The sequence below is a fragment of the Pseudorasbora parva genome, chromosome 10 (genome assembly GCF_024679245.1).
Source record: "Pseudorasbora parva isolate DD20220531a chromosome 10, ASM2467924v1, whole genome shotgun sequence".
Classification (NCBI taxonomy): domain Eukaryota; kingdom Metazoa; phylum Chordata; class Actinopteri; order Cypriniformes; family Gobionidae; genus Pseudorasbora; species Pseudorasbora parva.
The window spans coordinates 5,311,631-5,331,940 of NC_090181.1; the positions used below are offsets into that span (position 1 = coordinate 5,311,631).

The window sequence follows — 20,310 nt, forward strand, 5'->3', positions numbered from 1 at the left end:
CATGGATGTATAATTCAAAACCTGTTCCGGAATGTGAGTTTCTTGGCTGAATATAAGTTTCAGTTCAGAAGAGAATACTTTCCACATTGGAATAATATAAATAAAAGTTCATATGAAATTTAAAACAAGAAGCATGTACAAGAACAAAGAAACTGCAATGGCATCATCAATAGTTTTGTGTAAAAAAATGAAAGCGTTCTTTTGTGCTTGAATGAGATCTGAGAGAATCACTGTTTCATTAACTATTGATGTATGCGAGATTAATGTAAATCCAAACATCACTTCTGACTCTAGAGAGCCATAATGTACCTTTAAAATGACCCTCTTAAAGAAGTGACAGTTCTGTGGGGCAGTAGCTGTATCGGATCATGATACCATGGTACTAAAAATTGCCTATACATATACCATATTTATTTATTTAATACTTTAAGTAACAATACAACAAAACAAAAAAACTTGGAAGTACATTGGTTCTGCTATAAGGTGACAAATACATTTATGACACGCTCCTGTAAGAAAGCTGGAGTATCAAAATACGGCTTAACCATGAAACGGTCCATGAACACAGATCTGATGTGGAAATTAGATAAGGGGCTAATCCAGGCAGTAGAAGCGAGGAAAAGCCAAGCCACTGTGGGCCAGCTATGATCTCATGTGTACATCGCTCAAGATTACAGGTCGCCCAATCGCTCAGCCATAACCAGGTGAGCCACGTCTGCTAAGGTTTGATTACGGTTGCAGGAAATACAGAGCCATGCTATATGGGATAATAACAGACTGATTTACTCCAGTTGGATGGTGATGCATGTTTTTCCGTTGCCAGTGGGGTGCTAAGAAAACCATGCGGTGGCTTGAACTTGGCAAGCATTGTGAAGTAAATGCATCTATTATGACTACAGGAGAAGTCACTGCTGCCCTCAACCCTCCTCCATCTCCCTCTGTTGACTGTATTGTCTTCCGTTAGGACACAACCGTGCTGCATCCCAGTGTTTGATTAACATGCAATATGAGTCACCTTACAGACAGTGAGTCACCAAAGGGGATATGATAAAGCCTCTGTAATTGTTAAAGAGAGAGTTCACCCAAAAATGAAAAAAGTCAGTATTTACTCACCCTCATGTTGTTCCAAACCTGTGAGACTTTTGTTCATCTTCAGAACACAAATTAAGATTTATCTGTCCCTCCACTGAAAGCTACGTAAATGCCACTTTCAGTAGAAAAGACTTCTTTAAAGTAATCCATGTGACTCTAAGATGTGATTGCATTAAAAAGACCTTCATTTGTGTTCTGAAGATGAATAAATGAAATGTCTTGTGAGTTTTGGATTTTTAGATGAACTTAACCCTTGATTGTTCGCTCTTGAGAAGAGGGTAGTGACATGTGTGACCTTAATCAACCTGATTAATGAGTCCTAGGTTTAGCTCAACATGATGAATGTGAAGATACATGCCTATTCCGCACGGATGGGTTTTCATGGTTGACTTGTTTATTTATGCAACTGAGTCTATACAGAAACCATCTGGGATTTTTGCCAAGACTTCTGCAGATCAGAATGTTTTCACAAGAGATGCTTTAAAGATAGTCCCTTCTGGTTTTTAGCAAATACGTCATTGGATCATTTACATCCAAATGTGACCCTGGACCACAAAACCAGTCGTAAGTCGCACAGGGATATTTGTGGCAATGGCCAACAATACATTGAATGGGTCAAAATTATAGGTTATTTTATGTCCAATCATTAGGATATTAAGTAAAGATCGTGTTCTATGAAGTTATTTTGTAAATTTTCTACTGTTTATATATATATTGTTAGTGGTAATATGCATTTCTAAGGACTTCATTTGGACAACTTTAAAGGAGATTTTAGATTTTTTTGCACCCTCAGATTCCAGATTTTCAAATAGTTGCATCTCAGCCAAATATTGCCCTATCCTAACAAACCATACATTAATGGAAACCACTCATTAAATGGGTTCAAATGAGACTGAATTATATTGATATAATAATAGTTAAATTTCCTAACATTCTAGGCATTGGAAAAAACAACCTCACAAACTGCTGATGACTCTCCCTTCAGGTTTGTGACGCGCTTCATAGAGCTGGATGGCTTGACGTGTCTTCTGAACTTCCTGAGGAGCATGGACTACGACACCTCAGAGAGCCGCATACATACCTCCATCATCGGCTGCATCAAAGCCTTGATGAACAACTCCCAGGGCCGAGCCCATGTCCTGGCCCACCCCCAGAGCATCAACACCATCTCCCAGAGCCTCCGCCAGGACAACGTCAAGACCAAAGTGGCTGTGTTGGAGATCCTGGGCGCTGTTTGCTTGGTTCCCGACGGCCATAAGAAAGTTCTACAGGCGATGGCACACTACCAGAAGTATGCAGCAGAGAGGACTCGCTTCCAGGTAATGTTGCCTTTTGATGGGAGCTTTGTGACAAAATCAAACAGAAATTCCAATGGCGAACAACTGTCATTTAGTTTGGCCAATTTCTGCTCTATAATCTGACTGGATATGAAAAAATTATTCATATGTGTACACTTGTGACCACACATCATTCAAATTTGCTGTTACTAATTACTAATGAACTATATTACTGTGTGGAATGGTTTGATTATTCAATTGTTTAACATTGGCATTTTATATCATATTGCTGTTGCTAACATTTTATAGGAATACTCAAGGTAATGCATTATAGATATTTGTAACAGGGTTCTTAGATGGGAAGGAAGGAGGCGGGAACCAGCGAACATTCAACAACTTTTATTAAATAAACAAAACGAAAGTAAACCAGACCCTCACGGATGACTGCCCGCACACACATAACAAAACATAAACATCTCCTGATCAAAACACATGTGAAAAGATGCAGAAACAAGGGGTAGAAGCATTGCTTATGCACATGGAAAATAACATGATCAACAAACATTAAACAGCATGTAAATTAAAATCCTAATGTTAATGAATGGAATGTCAACCCAGGGTTTGACTATATGACTGCTGAAGCTTCGGGGGTGTTGATGGACTCCATCTACTCCTTCTGTGTTTTGATCATTGTTCTGTATCTGATCCGGCCTTATTTTCAAAAATATTCATTTTAAAAAAATACATGAGGCTAGAATAAAATGTTTTTTTGTTTTGTTTTTAAAAGCATATTCAGATGTTACATCATACTACAAAATATTCTGGGGAAAGTTTCGAGAAAATGTTCTAAAATGCTGCAGGTGGCTAGCAACTTTTTCAAAAAAATTCTGGCGGGGAAAGAGTTAATAACATTTTCTGTGATTTTAATCTCTGTTAAATTGAAGAAAAAAGAAATATCAAAATTGGGACTGTGTCAAATTGTGGGCAGGATTTCTGTGTAGTTATAGTAGACATTTCAGCACTTGGGGGTATTGTCTGCATTTCTTAACATAGCCCATTGGAGACGCACAGTAATTTTAACCAGAGAGTGTGTGCTAAGAAGAAGAAAAACAACACTCGTGGAGGCTTATCTTATGCAGCTTAAACATACATAGAGTGATTTGTCTTTACTGTGTGTTTATTCATGTATAGTTGACATGCTTGGCAACAACAAATGTCTGTGTTTGAAACACTAGCCGGTTAAGCATGGCTGATTTCTAGTGACCCAACAGCTCTCTGTACACACTTGACACAATAAGCACCATTAGCAGACATTAGAAGCCCATTCCAGAGAAATAACATTCCCACCAGTCTCCAGTGGATTCAAACCAGGGATGTGATGAGACCCTGTGACTTATTGTCCTTAGCAGTCAATTAGGATAACCCGTTAAATATAAAAGCATAAATAGACCATCCATGAACACCCCAGTTACCAACCATTGATCATCAGTCGGCATTTTTATATACAGTACATCAGCTTGTTTATGGAAGCAGCATCCTAAACATCATGAAAACTCATTGGACTTGTATTATAACACTTTACCGTGGCAACTTTATTACCACTTCACACAGTGCTTTGATATCTTTGTATTTGTTACTCAGTCTCTCTTGAACGAGCTGGACAGAAGCACAGGACGCTACAGGGATGAAGTAAATCTGAAGACAGCCATCATGTCATTCATCAACGCTATGCTGAATGCTGGGGTTGGAGAGGTCAGCATATTACAGAAGAGTGTGCAGGATGTTCAGACCGTGTGTGTGTGTGTGTGTGTGTGTGTGTGTGTGTGTGTGTGTGTGTGTGTGTGTGTGTGTGTGTGTGTGTGTGTGTGTGTGTGTGTGTGTGTGTAGGTTTTATTTTGAATTTTTTCTCGAAATTTAACAAGTTTAATCTCACATTATAATGACTTTATTCTCGAGATGCTATTTTTTTTTTTTTTTTGCTTGGCCCTTATCCTCTTCCGTAGAAACACCTGGTTTTAGACCACAGTAATTTATTAGTATTGTGTAGGGGCCTTTTTGCGGCCAATACAGTATCAGTTCGACTTAGGAATGACAGATACAAGTCCTGCCCAGTGGTCAGAAGGATTTTGAGCCATTCCTCTGGCAGAACAGTGGCCACTACTGCTTTTTGGTCGATCACTTTTGACCACTTCCAAAGGTAGTCGAAAACACATTCAACTGGATTGCTTTCATAATGTAGACACTCATGTGGTTGAATGCATTAGAACAGCCACTAAATACTGTCTACTCTCCACCTACTGACCTAATGAGTAAACATTATGGGACAAGCGCTAGCCAGATGGGATTTAAACTTTGTCGGCTGGAGACCCACCAAATTTGGTTTGAAGACAAAAAAAACGTACCAAGAACAATGTTCTCTCACCATTCCTGATTTCAAAGACACACTCACAGCGTTCACCGTGGTCTTATGGCTCAGAGTAGAAATGAAAGATGATGTTTTTTTTATGTTCATATGTAAATTGCGTGAGCTTATTTCATCCATTTGATCAAAAGTTCTGAAAAAGCCGGAGCTCATAGAGCATCCTCTCGAAGAAATCACGACAGAAGTGGTTGAAAGTGGACAAGAGAGACCAGGTGTAAACAGAGCCTATGTGATGCTGGCGGAGGAAAATGTTTCCCAACTCGCTCATCCAAAACATCTAGCACAAGTAGTTGGCCTTTGGGTATGCCATGATATTGCAGCCTAAACCATCACAGATCCCTGTGCTTTTCTCTGGGCACGCAACGGTCCAGGTGGTAAGCTTCCTTGGGGCTTCTACACACAGTAATTCTCTTGGATGTGGGAAAGAAAATTGTGGAACAATACATATTCCACAAATCCACATTGTCCACAGCCCAATATTTCTGCTGCACACCAACATTTGGCACTAGCATGAGTGACCGAAAGGTTTGGTTATAGCAACCCAAACATGAATATGGACCCTGTGGAGCTCCCGACAAACAGTTTTGGTGGAAACAGAAGAGTCCAGGTGTGCATTTAATTCTGCAGTGTTTTGGGCAGCTGTGGTTTGATGTTTTGGATATAATCCGGCTTAGTACCTGGACATCCTTTTCAGACAGTTTCCTCTTGAGTCGACGGTTGCTTCTGTTGGATGTGATTCATCCTCCGTGGTAGTACTGAATTCCAACATTACCCTGGATCACATGGCTCTCGATACACCACAAAGACTTGCTCTCCTGGTCACAGATGCACTAGCATGATGGGCATCAACAATTTGTCCTCTTTTAAACTGATATGTCTCCCATTATGCTGATGCAAGATTTTATGTACAGCTATATCAGGAATATGAAAATGGTAAATGGACTGCATTTATATAGCGCTTTTATCCAAAGCGCTTTACATTTTTGCCTCACATTCACCCATTCATCCACCGACGGCGATGTCAGCCATGTAAGGCGCCTTACAGCTCGTCGGGAGCAGCTGGGGTTAGGTGTCTTGCTCATGGACACCTCGACACTTGGTCAGGTGGAACCGGGGATTGAACCACCAACCTTCTGGTTTGTAGACAACCTACATGAACCACTGAGCCACTGCCTCCAAAAATAGTGAAGATTGGCCACCAGGCCATTCATAGGTGTGGAAACACTATATTGCCTATTGTTTTAGTTTCATTGTCCAAACCATGTTAAACGGTTTCTTGAACAAGAAAAAATATGCAGGACGGGATTTGGTTTTGTCCATTTGGAATTGATTGTTGGATCATTGCTTATGTGAGTGAGGCCCTGTCCCAAATAGAACCCTAAGCTATCATAATCTTCCTTCAAGTCCACACTTTAGAGACTTTAGCAAGAAGTGACATGCATTGATGAATCTTTTGTAATGAATACTCCAATATTCCATTTAAAAAAATAAGAAATGTCTTGTTTTGATTTCATGATGACTTTAACAAGATTATCCCCTCTGTTTCCCTTAAAGGACAGTCTAGAGTTTCGCCTTCATCTTAGGTATGAGTTTCTGATGTTAGGGATTCAGCCAGTCATCGAGAAGCTGAGAACACATGATAATGCTACGCTTGACAGGTAAGAGCACTAGTTGAAATTCCCACCTGATGATCGATATATGCATTAGCCCTGGGGTGTCAAACTCAGCTCCTGGAGATTTTAGCTCCAACCCTGCTCCGGAAAACATACCTATAGTTTACAAATAAGTCCCGAAGGTCTTGATTAGCTGGATCAGAGCTGTGGCACCTCTGCATAAGCCCATTGTTGCTAATTGAAAGTTCATGTGTGTGTGTGTGTGTGTGTGTGTTTCAGACATCTGGACTTCTTCGAAATGGTGCGGAATGAGGATGAGTCAGAGCTGGCCAAACGCTTTGACATTGTGAGATCTGTTAATTATCTGCACAAGCCTTCTTTTATCAGTTTAAATGAGTTTATTCTTTACAGAGCAGCATGCTGTTATTAGATTTGTTTACAAGACTCCTGACTGCATGTGTGTTCTAATTTGGGAAATTAACGGACTTTTTGTGTTCAGACACATGTGGACACCAAGAGTGCTGGCCAGATGTTTGAGCTGATCAAGAAGAAGTTGAGCCTCACAGATGCCTACCCCCACCTTCTATCTGTCTTACAGCACTGCCTCCAAATGCCATGTGAGGACCTGAACGCTTCCATATAAACCATTCAAAACACCAGCACACTGCGCTATTTATGTAGATTTAATAAACATACCTAATGATCTTCACTATTAATCTCATTTCTTAAACGGGGCTCTGCTCCTAGTGAGCTTTCTCAGTATCTGCTCTCTACACATGTACAGTACCTCACCTTATCTCCACTCTAGCCTAGCCTAGCCTGGCTCTGCCCTCCTACGTACTTCCGCTCAATTTTAATTTTTCTTCAGTACTATGTCTGGGACTGCTGTGTAGTCTTAGTTTTTTCTCCGAACAAATTTTTACCGGTCCAATCAGCGAACAGAGGGAGTGGCTGAGATTGATGACGTTGATGTCGAGCGCTAGTTTGAGATGTAGTTCAGTAATCGCGGCAGAGGAAGATGCAAACTAAACCATTCATTGCATTGTGGCACCGCTGCCGAATTTCCAGAAGTTAAAGCCCAGAGCAAATAACAGTCTTTGCTGGGGTTTGTTGGTGGCCATGATGTTGGTGGCCCTCCAACAGGGTAAATTCGGGAAAAGTTTGATTTTCTAGATCACTTCGTTAGTAATGAAGGAGTTGGCTGAAGCTATTCGGACGGTAACTGTTTCTCGTGGGGTCGGAAGGTATTGCCATCATTTAAGTTACAGGGACTGGTCAGTTATTTTATTGTCGTCCGTCTCTCACCACCCGCGGAAAAATCCCCGGCCGAATTACCGACTGCTTTTGACAAACTCAAGGTCGTGTTGATGTAAGCTGTCCGATTCCACATCTCTGAGTTTTCAACAATGTCACTTCAAAATTCACTGTTTGTAATCATTTTTGACCACTGCAGAACACCATACGGTTGCTTTGCTGATATTAGGATGCATTTCTAGACTTGTTAGTTATTTCCTTAAAATGCTGGCAAGTATTTAGAAGAGCAATATATTTCATCACCGCTCAAACAAATTAAAATAAAAGCACTTAAACATTTGAATTGGTCCGTTATTTATAGAAGCATTTATTATCATCCCAAGCATATGACATTTTATTTACAGCATACAATGATGTTACGGACCACGTGAGCGCTGCGTTCCTGATCACAAAACTCTCCTCTCCACCGTGGTGTGAATAAAGCACAATCCGAATGCACGAGTTTTAGGTTTTATCCTATAGTTTTATTACTGAGGTGGCATGCACATGTGCACTTTTATTTTGTCGGATTTCCATGAGTGAAACAGGCGAAGGGCGCATGACATACGTCACGACCAAACGTTAGCGATTGGTTATGGCAGATCCAGAGTGGCTCAAGGCAGATCCAATAGTTTTAAACCTCAACAGGGTGCCCGCCTTCGCGGAAATAAACCCTTGTCAATGGAGAGTGGCCAGACTCTATGTACAAATGAAATGTACGAGAGTCTGGTAAAACCAGGCTAACTCTAGCCCATCATGGGTGAAAAATTTAGGTTTGCCTTATTCAAAATGGATACATTTATGCTGCTATAGAATTTGACCAAAGTTAGATATCTTAGAAAGAAGCACAATTTTACTCTGAGTTTGAAACACCCTGTGTTTGGAGCACGTCTTCTGGAACTATATGGAGTCTACATGTTTGCAGTTTTGTATGATTTCTTTTTTATTTAGTTACTACCTCCCTTCCCATCATTCCACAACTAATTGTTGCACACACATATAGTGCTTGCATTTAAATCACTGTCATCCTAAGCCGATCTAAAGCCAGGGGTTTAACCTTGCTCTGTGTGAGGCTAATGAATTGCCTGGGATATTCTTGTAGATGCATAACTTATCTAATATTTAACTACCCCACATAATTGTTAAGAGTAGATATTTAGCTGTATGAACACCTGCTTAAATAGAAAATATTTGGTAAGCATATAGACATTACAATGTATTACCAGTTCTGTTCAAGAAAAGAACAGAGATCAGTGCCGAAATTGTGTTTTCAAGGACTTTCCCATAATTACAACATGAAAAAACACAGTACTGTCGGTGTACCGTAGTGAAGTGTAATACACATTGTAATACTGTAGTACTTTAATATATGCCATGGTACTGAAACTATCAATATATGCAATTATCATATTCATGTATCATGATATTCACATGCTCCAAAAATGCCATTTAATTACCATGTTACATGTCCCAAAACATGGCATTACTATGACACCATATGCTACACAACATGGAAATAAGTGATTGTGTGAAAAGCAGTGGAAGCTTGTTTATGACACTTGTAAAATGTTTTCAGATAAACGTGGCGCTGGCAGCATACAGCAATGGCAACTTTTAGACCGCATCCTTCAGCAAATTGTTCTACAAGATGAGAAGGGGGAAAATCCAGATGTTTCACCCCTGGACAATTTCAACGTTAGGAACATAATTCGAATGTAAGTGCTCAATTCACAACGCTTTCAATTCAAAACACATTGTGCACATGGTTTTATCAATCCAGATTTTGCTCTTAAATATCACTGCTCATGAAAAGTTAATCATAACTTTGAGTTCACTAGTGTGGCGTAAAGTTTTTTCGAAGCCAGGAGGCCTTGATAAAGGCACTGGATCCTCTTTAGATCTTTTAAAGTTCAAAGTTTGCTCTGCTATCTCACTGCCAACAGTATGGATAATGAAATGTTTGATGCTCAATGAACCACAAAGTTATATTGTGGCACACTGCTGAGATCTGATACTGTTCACATGCTGGAAGATGGTTCACAATGCTGTGAATGCATCATGAAACCAAACAAAATGGAAGCTTTAAAAACCAACTTTAAACCATTGGGAGATTTTAAAGGAAGTCATTGGTAATAAATCTGTCATTAAAGTGTGTAAGATGTATTAAATTTCCAGCCATCTGCTTACCACAGATGTCCAACAGTTCTCTGGATGAAAATGTATATATTTATTTATTTATTTTCTCTTTGGCTCATTTATTGCATAAGTTGTACTCTCGCCATCCATCACACATTTTTCCACACATTTTACTATCGCAAGACCAGCATTCTTTACTCCTTATTACCTGTTGGTCCTCAAATTTACATCCATGAGCTCTATTTCCACCAGTGTGTCAGATGAGGTTGAAGGTGACATTGGAACGATTAAGAATAAGAAAAACCTTGGCTAATGTTAGTCATGCATACTACTAGCAAACATCATTTATCTTCTCATGCACACTTAATGTGCAGCTCTGTCCAAGCTGAAATCTTCTGGCTGCATTCAAGGCATCTTGGGCTATTATGTTTCTTTAACCAGTTTAAGGAGCAAGTTGTCCAAGACAAGCTAAAATAATGAACGTTTAATTTTCAATGTTGGCTTGTAGCTAGCAATGCAAACCCCAACAATGTCAGTCTGCCTACAAAAGAATCAAACTTGGTTTTTGAGTTCAGAAATGTCTTAAGTGCAATAAATCCACCATATGTTACTGACTTGTGTGGAAACTGCAAATGTATCATCCTTTCCAATTTCATATTAATCATGTATATCTTTCATTCCCATTGTCCAATGCTGGCAGTACATGTTACTGTATCTGTTTCATTTCTCCTCTTCTGTAGCTATGGAAGGCAGCGCATGTCAAGGTGTCACTTTAGATTTATTTACTTGATCCTCCCATAAACCTCCAACAGTATCCACTTACAATAAGATTCATGACCAGACTAAACTAATACCTTTTATTTAAAAACAACAATCAAATGTTTTATTAAAGAAATCTTCCCCAACTGTACATCATTGCTTTGGTTTAACAGTGGCTCCTTTGGTTTAAAGACCCCATGAAATAGTCAGATGAACAGTTTTCTTTGGTGTGTTGCCATCTGTGTTATAACTAAAATACAAACCACATGGCAAAACCATACTTTGACAGCTTGTACCAATGAAGATAACTTCAAAATAATTCAATTCTAACCACTTGCTTCGTAACCAATTGATGTTTTGGAAAGAAAACTAACAAGCCCTAATTTGGGACTTCCTATTAAGTTTAAAGAAAGTGGTACACCTCTGTGGACAAGAAGATACATTTCAGTCTGCTAAGACATTGGATATAGATATCATCAAAGCTAGCAGACATTTACTAAACAGAAAACTCTGTGGGGTCTTTAATATTGGCTTTCATTTGTGCTAACACTGTTGATAAATAACAAGAAGCAGTTTAAACTGATAAAAATGACTGAGGTAAGTGTGGGCAAAATGAATTTTATAACCCTTTACAACACAATGACACTTGGTTTTGCGTCTACAGGCTTGTGAATGAGAATGAAGTCAAACAGTGGCGAGACCAAGCAGAAAAGTTCAGAAAAGGTAACGGTGCAACACTGACTTGCCTAGCCGTGCCTAAGTGAACTTATGTAACGATAATGCATGTCTGTTTTCTTAGAGCATGTAGAGCTGGTGTCTCGGCTGGAAAGGAAAGAAAGGGAGTGTGATACCAAGACACAAGAAAAAGAGGATATGATGAAGACACTCAACAAGATGAAGGACAAACTGCAGAAGGAAGGAGTGGAGTTACGCTCTGCCAGGGAGCAAGTATTAGACCTGTCCTCCCGCATTAGCGACATTTCAGTGAGTTCACCATCTGTCACTTCCTTTTAGTGTGCATTCATAAGGGGAGCAGTTGCACATTAATGCCAGCACTTCCATGTTGATATCGCTACTTGCGTTGTATAGTTAGAGATGCTTGAGGAGTTGGTTAAGCATGGGTTACTTTCCAGCAAAATATATTTTTTTTTACTTTCAGAGTGAAGTTCCTTTACCCGTTCCTCCTCTGCTCCCTGGGAGTCCAATGGCTCCGCCTCCACCACCTATGATGATGGGTGGCTTCCCCCCTCCTCCTCCTCCTCCTCTTCCTCCACTTAATGGTTTCTCCAGCCCACCCCCACCTCCTCCTCCACCTCCCCCGGGGGGTCCTCCACCCCCACCTGGAGCCCCGCCCATCTTTTCTGGGATTCTGCCTCCACCTGGACCTGCTTCCGTTAGTTCCACAACCAGCCTGCAGACAAAGAGCATCCCACAACCTTCACAACCACTCAAATCCTTTAACTGGTCCAAACTGGGAGAGGTGAGTCAGTCATGAGATACGCCTGAAGCATTTGATTTTTTGATACTTGCACTATTACCATTTATCATATTTAGGATTAATAGTACATATGTAACGGTACACAGAAGTCACGGTTCGGTACGTACTTCGGTTTTGGGGTCATGGTTCACTATGAGATTGGTACAACAGGAAAAAGCAACAGTTTTCCAATGCTAGGTTTATGTATGTATGTATGTATGTATGTATGTATGTATGTATGTATGTATGTATGTATGTATGTATGTATGTATGTATGTATGTATGTATGTATGTATATGAGGCGCCACGTAGGATTTAAATCAAACTTCGCTTATCAATACATACATAACACACGTGCATATACACCTATACATTACTCGCATATACATGTATACTATTGGATGTTCAAAATACATATATGAAATACACGTGCACACTAATATGAAATCCATACCAATACATATAATGTTAATAATGAATGCATACACACTTGTGAATAACTTGCATATACATATACACTTTCCTGCACGCATAGACCTATAAATACTCGCATATACATATAAACTTCCATGCATATACACCTATAAATACTCGCATATACATATAAACTTTCATGCACATACACCTATAAACACTCGCATATACATATAAACTTTCATGCATATACACCTATAAACACTCGCATATACATATAAACTTTCATGCATATACACCTATAAACACTCGCATATACATATAAACTTTCATGCATATACACCTATAAACACTCGCATATACATATAAACTTTCATGCATATACACCTATAAACACTCGCATATACATATAAACTCGATGCACGCATACACATCCATAAAACGCGCATACATACAAAATAAAACGTGGATGCATGCTTTAGTTGTGTATATATATATGCGAGTGATTTCATATGTGGATGTGCGAGTGATTTCATATGTGGATGTGCGAGTGTTTCATATGTGGTTGTGCGTGAACTTTTCAGTGCAAACGGAAGGCATTTCAGTGTAAAAGGAAGTCATTTGTGTGTACACGGAAGTAACCTGCCTATATTAACCGCATTTACAACTTTGCAATCATGGAGAGGGATCGTGCTACAACTGAAGCAATAGAATTTTGCGAAACGTGCTTACTTGGCGGTCCGTGTACCTTCGGATAATTTGTTTTTTCCTTTTTGTCTTCCAAACGGAAAAACTAAGAAAGCATTCCTTTATCATATATTCGACCCTCCCTATGAGAATAAATAAACAAACCTTGAGTCGTTTTTCCCCCTCATATTTTTATTTTTGTTTTAATCACACTCTGTTCTAATCCGCCAAATGAATTTTTTTTTTTAAAAAATGGATAAACAGCTTGAATATTCGATCTCAACATGGGCGGGAACAAAACGCCCCTTTCCGCTGATTGGTCAACCAAAGATCAAGCCGCGCCTTCAGTTCTCCGCGCATTGCGCAACAGAATATATATATATATATATATATATATATATATATATATATATATATATCCTTGTACAGATTATTAACAGAGTTTAGTGCAACTACATTTAATCTTGTTCTCATCAAACAGCCAGACTAATAAAAGAGAGAATGTTGCAGTGAAGTGATCAGCAGTCCAATAAAAACAATGCTTTATTTTTTCTGCCAGTTTAATTTCTAAAGCAAACCAGATCATTGTGCGACTCGCAACATAAGGCGCACAGAGTAAGCTAGTTAATTCGTGAATGAATCCGAGTCTTTGAACAAATCGGTTGAGTGACTCACCAGCCATACAGCCTTGGTATTATTGAATGAATCAGCGGTTCGAGCGAATCAACTGAACAAAATGACTCATTCATTAACACAGTGACTTGCTGCCACCTACTGGCAATATTTAATATTCGTTTCATCTTGTAATTCTATTTCATATTTCTGTATTCAAAGCATTTTGTATAAAACATAAAACTAATGTCATTGCATTAGGTTATATATTTGCTCTGCTGTGTGAATGTACAGAACTCTCTCAGCATTAAATTGTGTAAATACATCTATAAGCAACTTCAGATGCTGCATTGCCACCTTTGCAGCGCAGGATATTGGGCTGAAACAATATAGTTTCAAACTCTAACTGTATTGAATAAATTTGAGATTTTAAATTAAAAGATGGCATGCCTATATTTAATAAGATATAGCTATTTTAAAAAGGTAGCCTTGTTTGACTAATTATATATGATGCTAATTGGTGGCAATAAATATCAAAATACATATTCATCTCTGGCTTTTTTTTCAATGTGTTAATTCATAGTTTCTAAAACATGTAAATGAACAGCAAGAGCGGATTAAACATTTCTGTTTCTGTTCTGTTTTCAGTTAAAAAGATGTAATTTAAGCGTCTTGAGTTAATGATTTTTACAACGAAAGTGATTCAATCAAGAACTTTAATAGCTCGATAAACTTTATCTTAGAGCTGTTGGTAAAGCCAAAAAAACTATGTCTATTAATTTTTATATTATCTGTAAAGCTGCTTTGAAATAATCTGTATTGTAAGAAGCGCTAGGCCTATAAATGAAGATTGCGCGGAGCGGAGTTCTGGAGATAAGAATGGCACGGCTTGATCTTTGGCTGACCAATCAGAGGAAAAGGGCGTTTTGTGCCCGCCCATTTTGAGATCGAACTAAAGCATGCATCCACGTTTTATTTTGTATGTATGCGCGAGTGTTTTATGGATGTGTACGCGCGCATCGAGTTTATATGTATGTGCGAGTGAGTATAGGTGTGTCTGCGTGCAGTGAGTTTATATGTATATGTGAGTATTTATAGGTGTATATGCATGAAAGTTTATATGTATATGCGAGTGTTTATAGGTGTATATGCATGAAAGTTTATATGTATATGCGAGTGTTTATAGGTGTATATGCATGAAAGTTTATATGTATATGCGAGTGTTTATAGGTGTATATGCATGGAAGTTTATATGTATATGCGAGTATTTATAGGTGTATATGCATGAAAGTTTATATGTATATGCGAGTATTTATAGGTTTATATGCATGGAAGTTTATATGTATATGCGAGTTATTCACAAGTGTGTATGCATTCATTATTAACATTATATGTATTGGTATGGATTTCATATTAGTGTGCACGTGTATTTCATATATGTATTATGAACATCCAGTAGTATACATGTATATGCGAGTAATGTATAGGTGTATATGCACGTGTGTTATGTATGTATTGATAAGCGAAGTTTGATTTAAATCCTACGTGGCGCCTCATATATGTATGTATGTATGTATGTATGTATGTATGTATGTATGTATGTATGTATGTATGTATGTATGTATGTATGTATGTATGTATGTATGTATGTATGTATGTTTAACCGACAGTAGTGCAAATTACAGTTTGTTCCACCTAGTGGCATTTAGTCCCTTCTGTGGTAGAATTCATTCTTGCATATTTGTCCACTATCAGCTACAAATAGAATAATGAAAAATAAAACTCAGATTAGTTTTCTTTGCGTGAAAGACTTTATTAGCATGCGGTGACATTGGCGGATACACAAAATCAATATTAAGCTTTTTCAAGAAATCACAGAAAGATGAGCGAGTATGAGAAAAAGAGCCACCTACATCTGAGCCTACTTCACCTTTCCACATGGAGACAGCGAGTGAAGCGGTCCCATTTCCAGAACACACATAATTCATCACTGGCCTGTAGTGAGACTTCCACAACACAAATCGGCACACTGCCAAAGGATTTTGTCTCATTATAACAGCGGAAACAACTTAAAATACTGTCATTTATGGCATAAATTATGGCCATACTTATTGTCATATGGTATATTTTTATTTGTGTACACTCACAATATAAAAACAAAACATTGTGCTTTTGTAAAATAAATAAAACAGAAAAGATGCTGTTTTCTTTCTGTGAAGTTGGTAGAGCGCATCCCAAAAATGAATGGAAACTCAGCATATAGGCTACTAGCAGGTTGTTGCGTGCCATCTGAAGTCTTGTTTTGGGTTGGTATATAGATCGTCTCTTCTTCTTCTTCTGCTATTTTCATGTTGTGGTGGTTAGCAAACATTCTTGTGTTACTGTGCAAACCTCCCTTTTGGATTGGACTGTGACTTACTGTATTCATCTTCTGACTGTATGCACCGAATCGTGACGCCTGTCCCCATACAACCCTAATACATCATATTTTAAAAATTAATTAAATTATCTTAAATTATCTGAGACTAAACCACCTTTGCTGATTATCTTCCTATGTTTGCAGAACAAGATCACTGGTACCATCTGGTATGAGATTGACGACAGAAGGGCCTTCAAGGTTCTTGACCTGAAGGACATTGAGAAGATGTTTTCAGCTTATCAGAGACAGCAAGTATGCAAGTGTTGGACACAAGAGATTTATCTCATATTTATGGAATGATCTTATGCTTTTTGGGACCTCAGACTTTACAGCAGTTGTTCTTTGCTGAATGGCGTGTTATAGATGCCTTAGTGCTTTAAGCATGAAGTAGCGTTTTAGTGCATTTAGAGCAGATATGCTCCCAGGCCAAATATCAAGAGTTTCAAACACGGTAGTCATTATTCCTTCAATGTTTTGTGAGCGATTCTGAGGCCTGTGAGAATGTTTGCTGTAGTCAGCTCTGGCTGGTTCTTCTGCTGCTTGAGTTGTTAACTTCTGCATGTCTTCCAATGTTTTTGTTCTTTCTCTGCTGCCGTACCTCTGCCTGGCCAGGAGCTGCTCACTAACCAATCCTTCAAGCAGGTGAGTGGTTGCTCCAATTAAACCTACTATACTGCCAGAACCCTTTTCCCAGCACACTTTTAAGAGGTCATTTTATTACATGTATCTGTCTATTAATAGTTGACTAACCGTTAGTCGACAAGAAGAGGCTTAGTCAACCAATATTTTATTAGTCATTTAGTTGCAGGGCTCCACAGGAAGTCACACAGTCCATGAGGGACAGATCATTAATGGCGGGTCCTTGTGGTAATTTAGATCCTTGTGCACTGAGTCCATATGCATTTTTTGTATTCGCCATCCTAAAAATGTGTGTACTAATTAATCCGTTTTGGAAAAATTTGCGAAGCAATACAAAATGGAGTCTTCAAGCAATGAGGATGATTTTGTTGTCCTCTATCTTCTTAATAAAAAAAAGAAAGAGGAAATATTGGGTCCATCCAATCCTGAGATTGCATAGAGAGGAAGGAGAGTTCCACCTTCTTACCAAGGAGCTGCGGGATTATCCCAAACGATTAAAAGTTTACTTAAGGATGTCAGTGGCTCAGTTTGATGCTTTGCTAGTGATACTTAAGACCACCAATTGATCCTGAACAGACTGACAGTATGTCTAAGGTACAGACACACTTGTGCAACTTGTGGCCACTGTGGCCAAGATAGATGCCAGAGGAAGTCTGTATTAATGTGACAGAAAATCTTACAGGAATAGAGACTTTGATGGCCTCTGATCACTGTATAATTTGAATGTATGGAAAGGAGGATGACAATTCTTCTGAAGTTTGGAACAACATGAGATCAGAAAATTAATTTTTAGATGAGTTATTCCTTTAAGTCTTTCAAAGCTCTTGCAATAGTAAAATATTTCTCCACAAACGCCTAGAGTGAATAATTGGTGCATAATTATGAGAATCAGCCAAACTACTGTGATAGCACAGTGTAATTGTCTAAATTACTGTAATTAGCACAATACTCTAATTATTGAACATTATTGCACAGATGTTAAAAATGTAAATGAGGAATGTTTTGGGCAGAAATTACCAGGAATTACCTTCTTGCCTGCATTCATGTTACTGCTCGGAGAGAACTGTGTTCGAAGTGTGCTTTCTTTGGACCCCTGTGGAGTTACATGACCCGTGTAACCTCATCGAACATTCACAGCACAGGAAACGGTCTGGACCTATAAATAGATGTAAATGTTCTCGCTGAAACAGCCAAGCTTCTTTCAAGCATCTGTGGTTCTTCAGCTGCATGATCATTTCTGACACTGGCCTTCTGAGAGACAAATGGAAAGTTACGCATATATTGTGTGTTTTATTCTCACTGCAACCTTTGTGATGACTTGAAAAATGGGTTTGAAAACCGAAAAATATGATTGCTGCCTTTTGAAGTTTTGGCTAATTCAGAAATATTCCTTTGACCATGGAGACAAATACAAGCCAAAGCACAGCCCCACATAATCAATGAATAGTTGATTTAAAATTTTCAATCAGAAATGATTTTATACATTTCATTATTATAAAGAGAGTGAAACCAAACAGTCATGATGATAGTAGGTTTTCTCCTCTTCTGCAGAAAGAGACGGGATCAATGGACGACCTTTATCTAAGCTCGCGCAAAGTCAAAGAGCTGTCTGTCATCGACGGCCGGAGGGCTCAGAACTGTGTCATCCTGCTTTCCAAGTATGTAGTTTTCCCTGTGTCACTGTTAGCATTTCATTAATGGATATCCTAGATAAACAGATGCTATGCTAAAAAGTCATTAAGGGGAGCTGTTACCACAACTTGGCTGCAAATTCTAGGCCTGGTCTCACAGACAGAGTTTAGATTAAGCCAGAATTATGCCATAGTTCAATAATCTTAAAACATTCCTGATGTGCATCTTGAGACAAAACAATGGCACTGACATATTTTAATAAGTTCCTTCAGTTAAAACAGCTCAAACATGCATTTTAGTCTGAGACTAGCTTAAACCGTGTCTGAAACTGGGGGATGATTTATTGATTTAATTCAACTTTTATTCAATTTTATTAAAGAGTTCTGTTGACATGATAATGTTGTTCGTTACATTAACTTTATATTGTGAGTAATTGAAAACTTTCTTAAATTTCGTTCTTTGATTGATTTAGCTTAGGACTTCATTCGAAGAATAAATGTTGAAATGTGCATTTTTCTTTAGAAAAGGGAAGTATCTGTTAGTGTTTAATGCCGTTATGTTTGACATTTTAAAGAGTAATGTTCTGTCATTTTGTGGTTACCATTGTGCTGAAGATAAATTTCATGAAGATAAAATACTACATTGACAAGCGATGACTGCGCTAATGCCAGTGAAATGTAATATCTTATTGCTCATTAAATATACATGATAAATAATTTACACTGAGCATGTGCTATGATGGCTGTAAATTTGAAACTCATAAGATTAATTGGTTTCAGGGCTACAACACAAATTGTTGGAACAACTTAATTTTTTAGGTAACAAACATAAAAATTGTGTTTGTTCCGCTAACTCAATAATTTGTTGGTTGAACATAATTTGTCAAAAAATGTATGCAGATAGTTTTTTGAGCCTGCACATTATTTGTTCATTTGTACAGTTGAAATGTTACTTTGGTGTACTGATTTGTTTTATGAACCCGTTGGATACAATGTTTGGACTAGTCTTACTAACATTTTTTACTTATTTTAGTTACTTAAAAGCGTACATGGGTCTAATTTGAATATAAAAAAAAAGACACATTGCCCTTTGGCTAACTGATAGTTGATCAGACTAGTTCAAGCCATTATGAAATCAAAATGGACAATTATTGGAATTACTGGAAAAGTGTTTATTAAAAATCATTCATCTATGAACATATTTTTTTTAATTCATGTGCACTTGTAATCTTACTTCAAAGAAAAAATTAATGAATGTAGCCAAATCAAGAAGTCGATTTAAAAAAAAGGGGAAAAAAGGAAGATTATTGACATTCAGAAAGACATTCAGAACTTTTCTTCCTGCTTATAGGTGCCCTGCCAGACAAAACTGTTTTTACTTGTACTTTTTAAAAAATATTTTCATGTGTTTGTGTTATGTCATGAATGTGAAAATTAATTAAACTAAAAAGAAATAAGCAGAGAAATCAGGCCATTTACAAAAGCTGGTCAGCCTGACATGGTGTTGCCTGAGCTCATTACAATTCATGAGCTCGCCCTGTTGAGAGTCGAGCTCAGTGATGGTTTTCATATACAGCAAAGATGGCTGAACGTCATAAATAAATGGCAATATACCTGAAGAAGTCATTTCTGTAGAATCTTAGTAATCTCAGTTTTTCCACACATTTTTTTTTACAGACATTACCACAAAAGTTATGAAATATGGAAATATGTGTGGCAGGGCACCTTTAAAGAAAAAAAATATGGGTTTCAAAAATAAAAACTGGTGCCCTTGCTATAGAGAAACAAGCTAGCTCATGCGATTCATAATGACTTAATGAGGCCAGGAATAGATTGACT

The 20,310-nt window shown here is 38.1% G+C and overlaps 1 protein-coding gene across 5 annotated transcripts in view; it reads left to right on the forward strand.

Moving 5' to 3' along the window:
* daam2 (dishevelled associated activator of morphogenesis 2) overlaps positions 1–20,310 on the forward strand; it is a 120,094-nt gene that overhangs the window by 81,193 nt on the left and 18,591 nt on the right. For 2 of the 5 annotated variants that reach the window (XM_067454954.1, XM_067454953.1), the window contains exons 6-18: positions 2,078–2,411; positions 4,011–4,121; positions 6,346–6,449; positions 6,684–6,750; positions 6,904–7,021; positions 9,274–9,412; positions 10,574–10,597; positions 11,257–11,315; positions 11,392–11,576; positions 11,752–12,072; positions 16,346–16,453; positions 16,814–16,843; positions 18,392–18,498. In XM_067454954.1, the coding sequence (XP_067311055.1) occupies positions 2,078–2,411; positions 4,011–4,121; positions 6,346–6,449; positions 6,684–6,750; positions 6,904–7,021; positions 9,274–9,412; positions 10,574–10,597; positions 11,257–11,315; positions 11,392–11,576; positions 11,752–12,072; positions 16,346–16,453; positions 16,814–16,843; positions 18,392–18,498 (1,707 nt within the window). The remainder of the gene's footprint in view (positions 1–2,077; positions 2,412–4,010; positions 4,122–6,345; positions 6,450–6,683; positions 6,751–6,903; positions 7,022–9,273; positions 9,413–10,573; positions 10,598–11,256; positions 11,316–11,391; positions 11,577–11,751; positions 12,073–16,345; positions 16,454–16,813; positions 16,844–18,391; positions 18,499–20,310) is intronic. The other 3 variants (XM_067454956.1, XM_067454955.1, XM_067454957.1) reach the window with 3 other exon arrangements.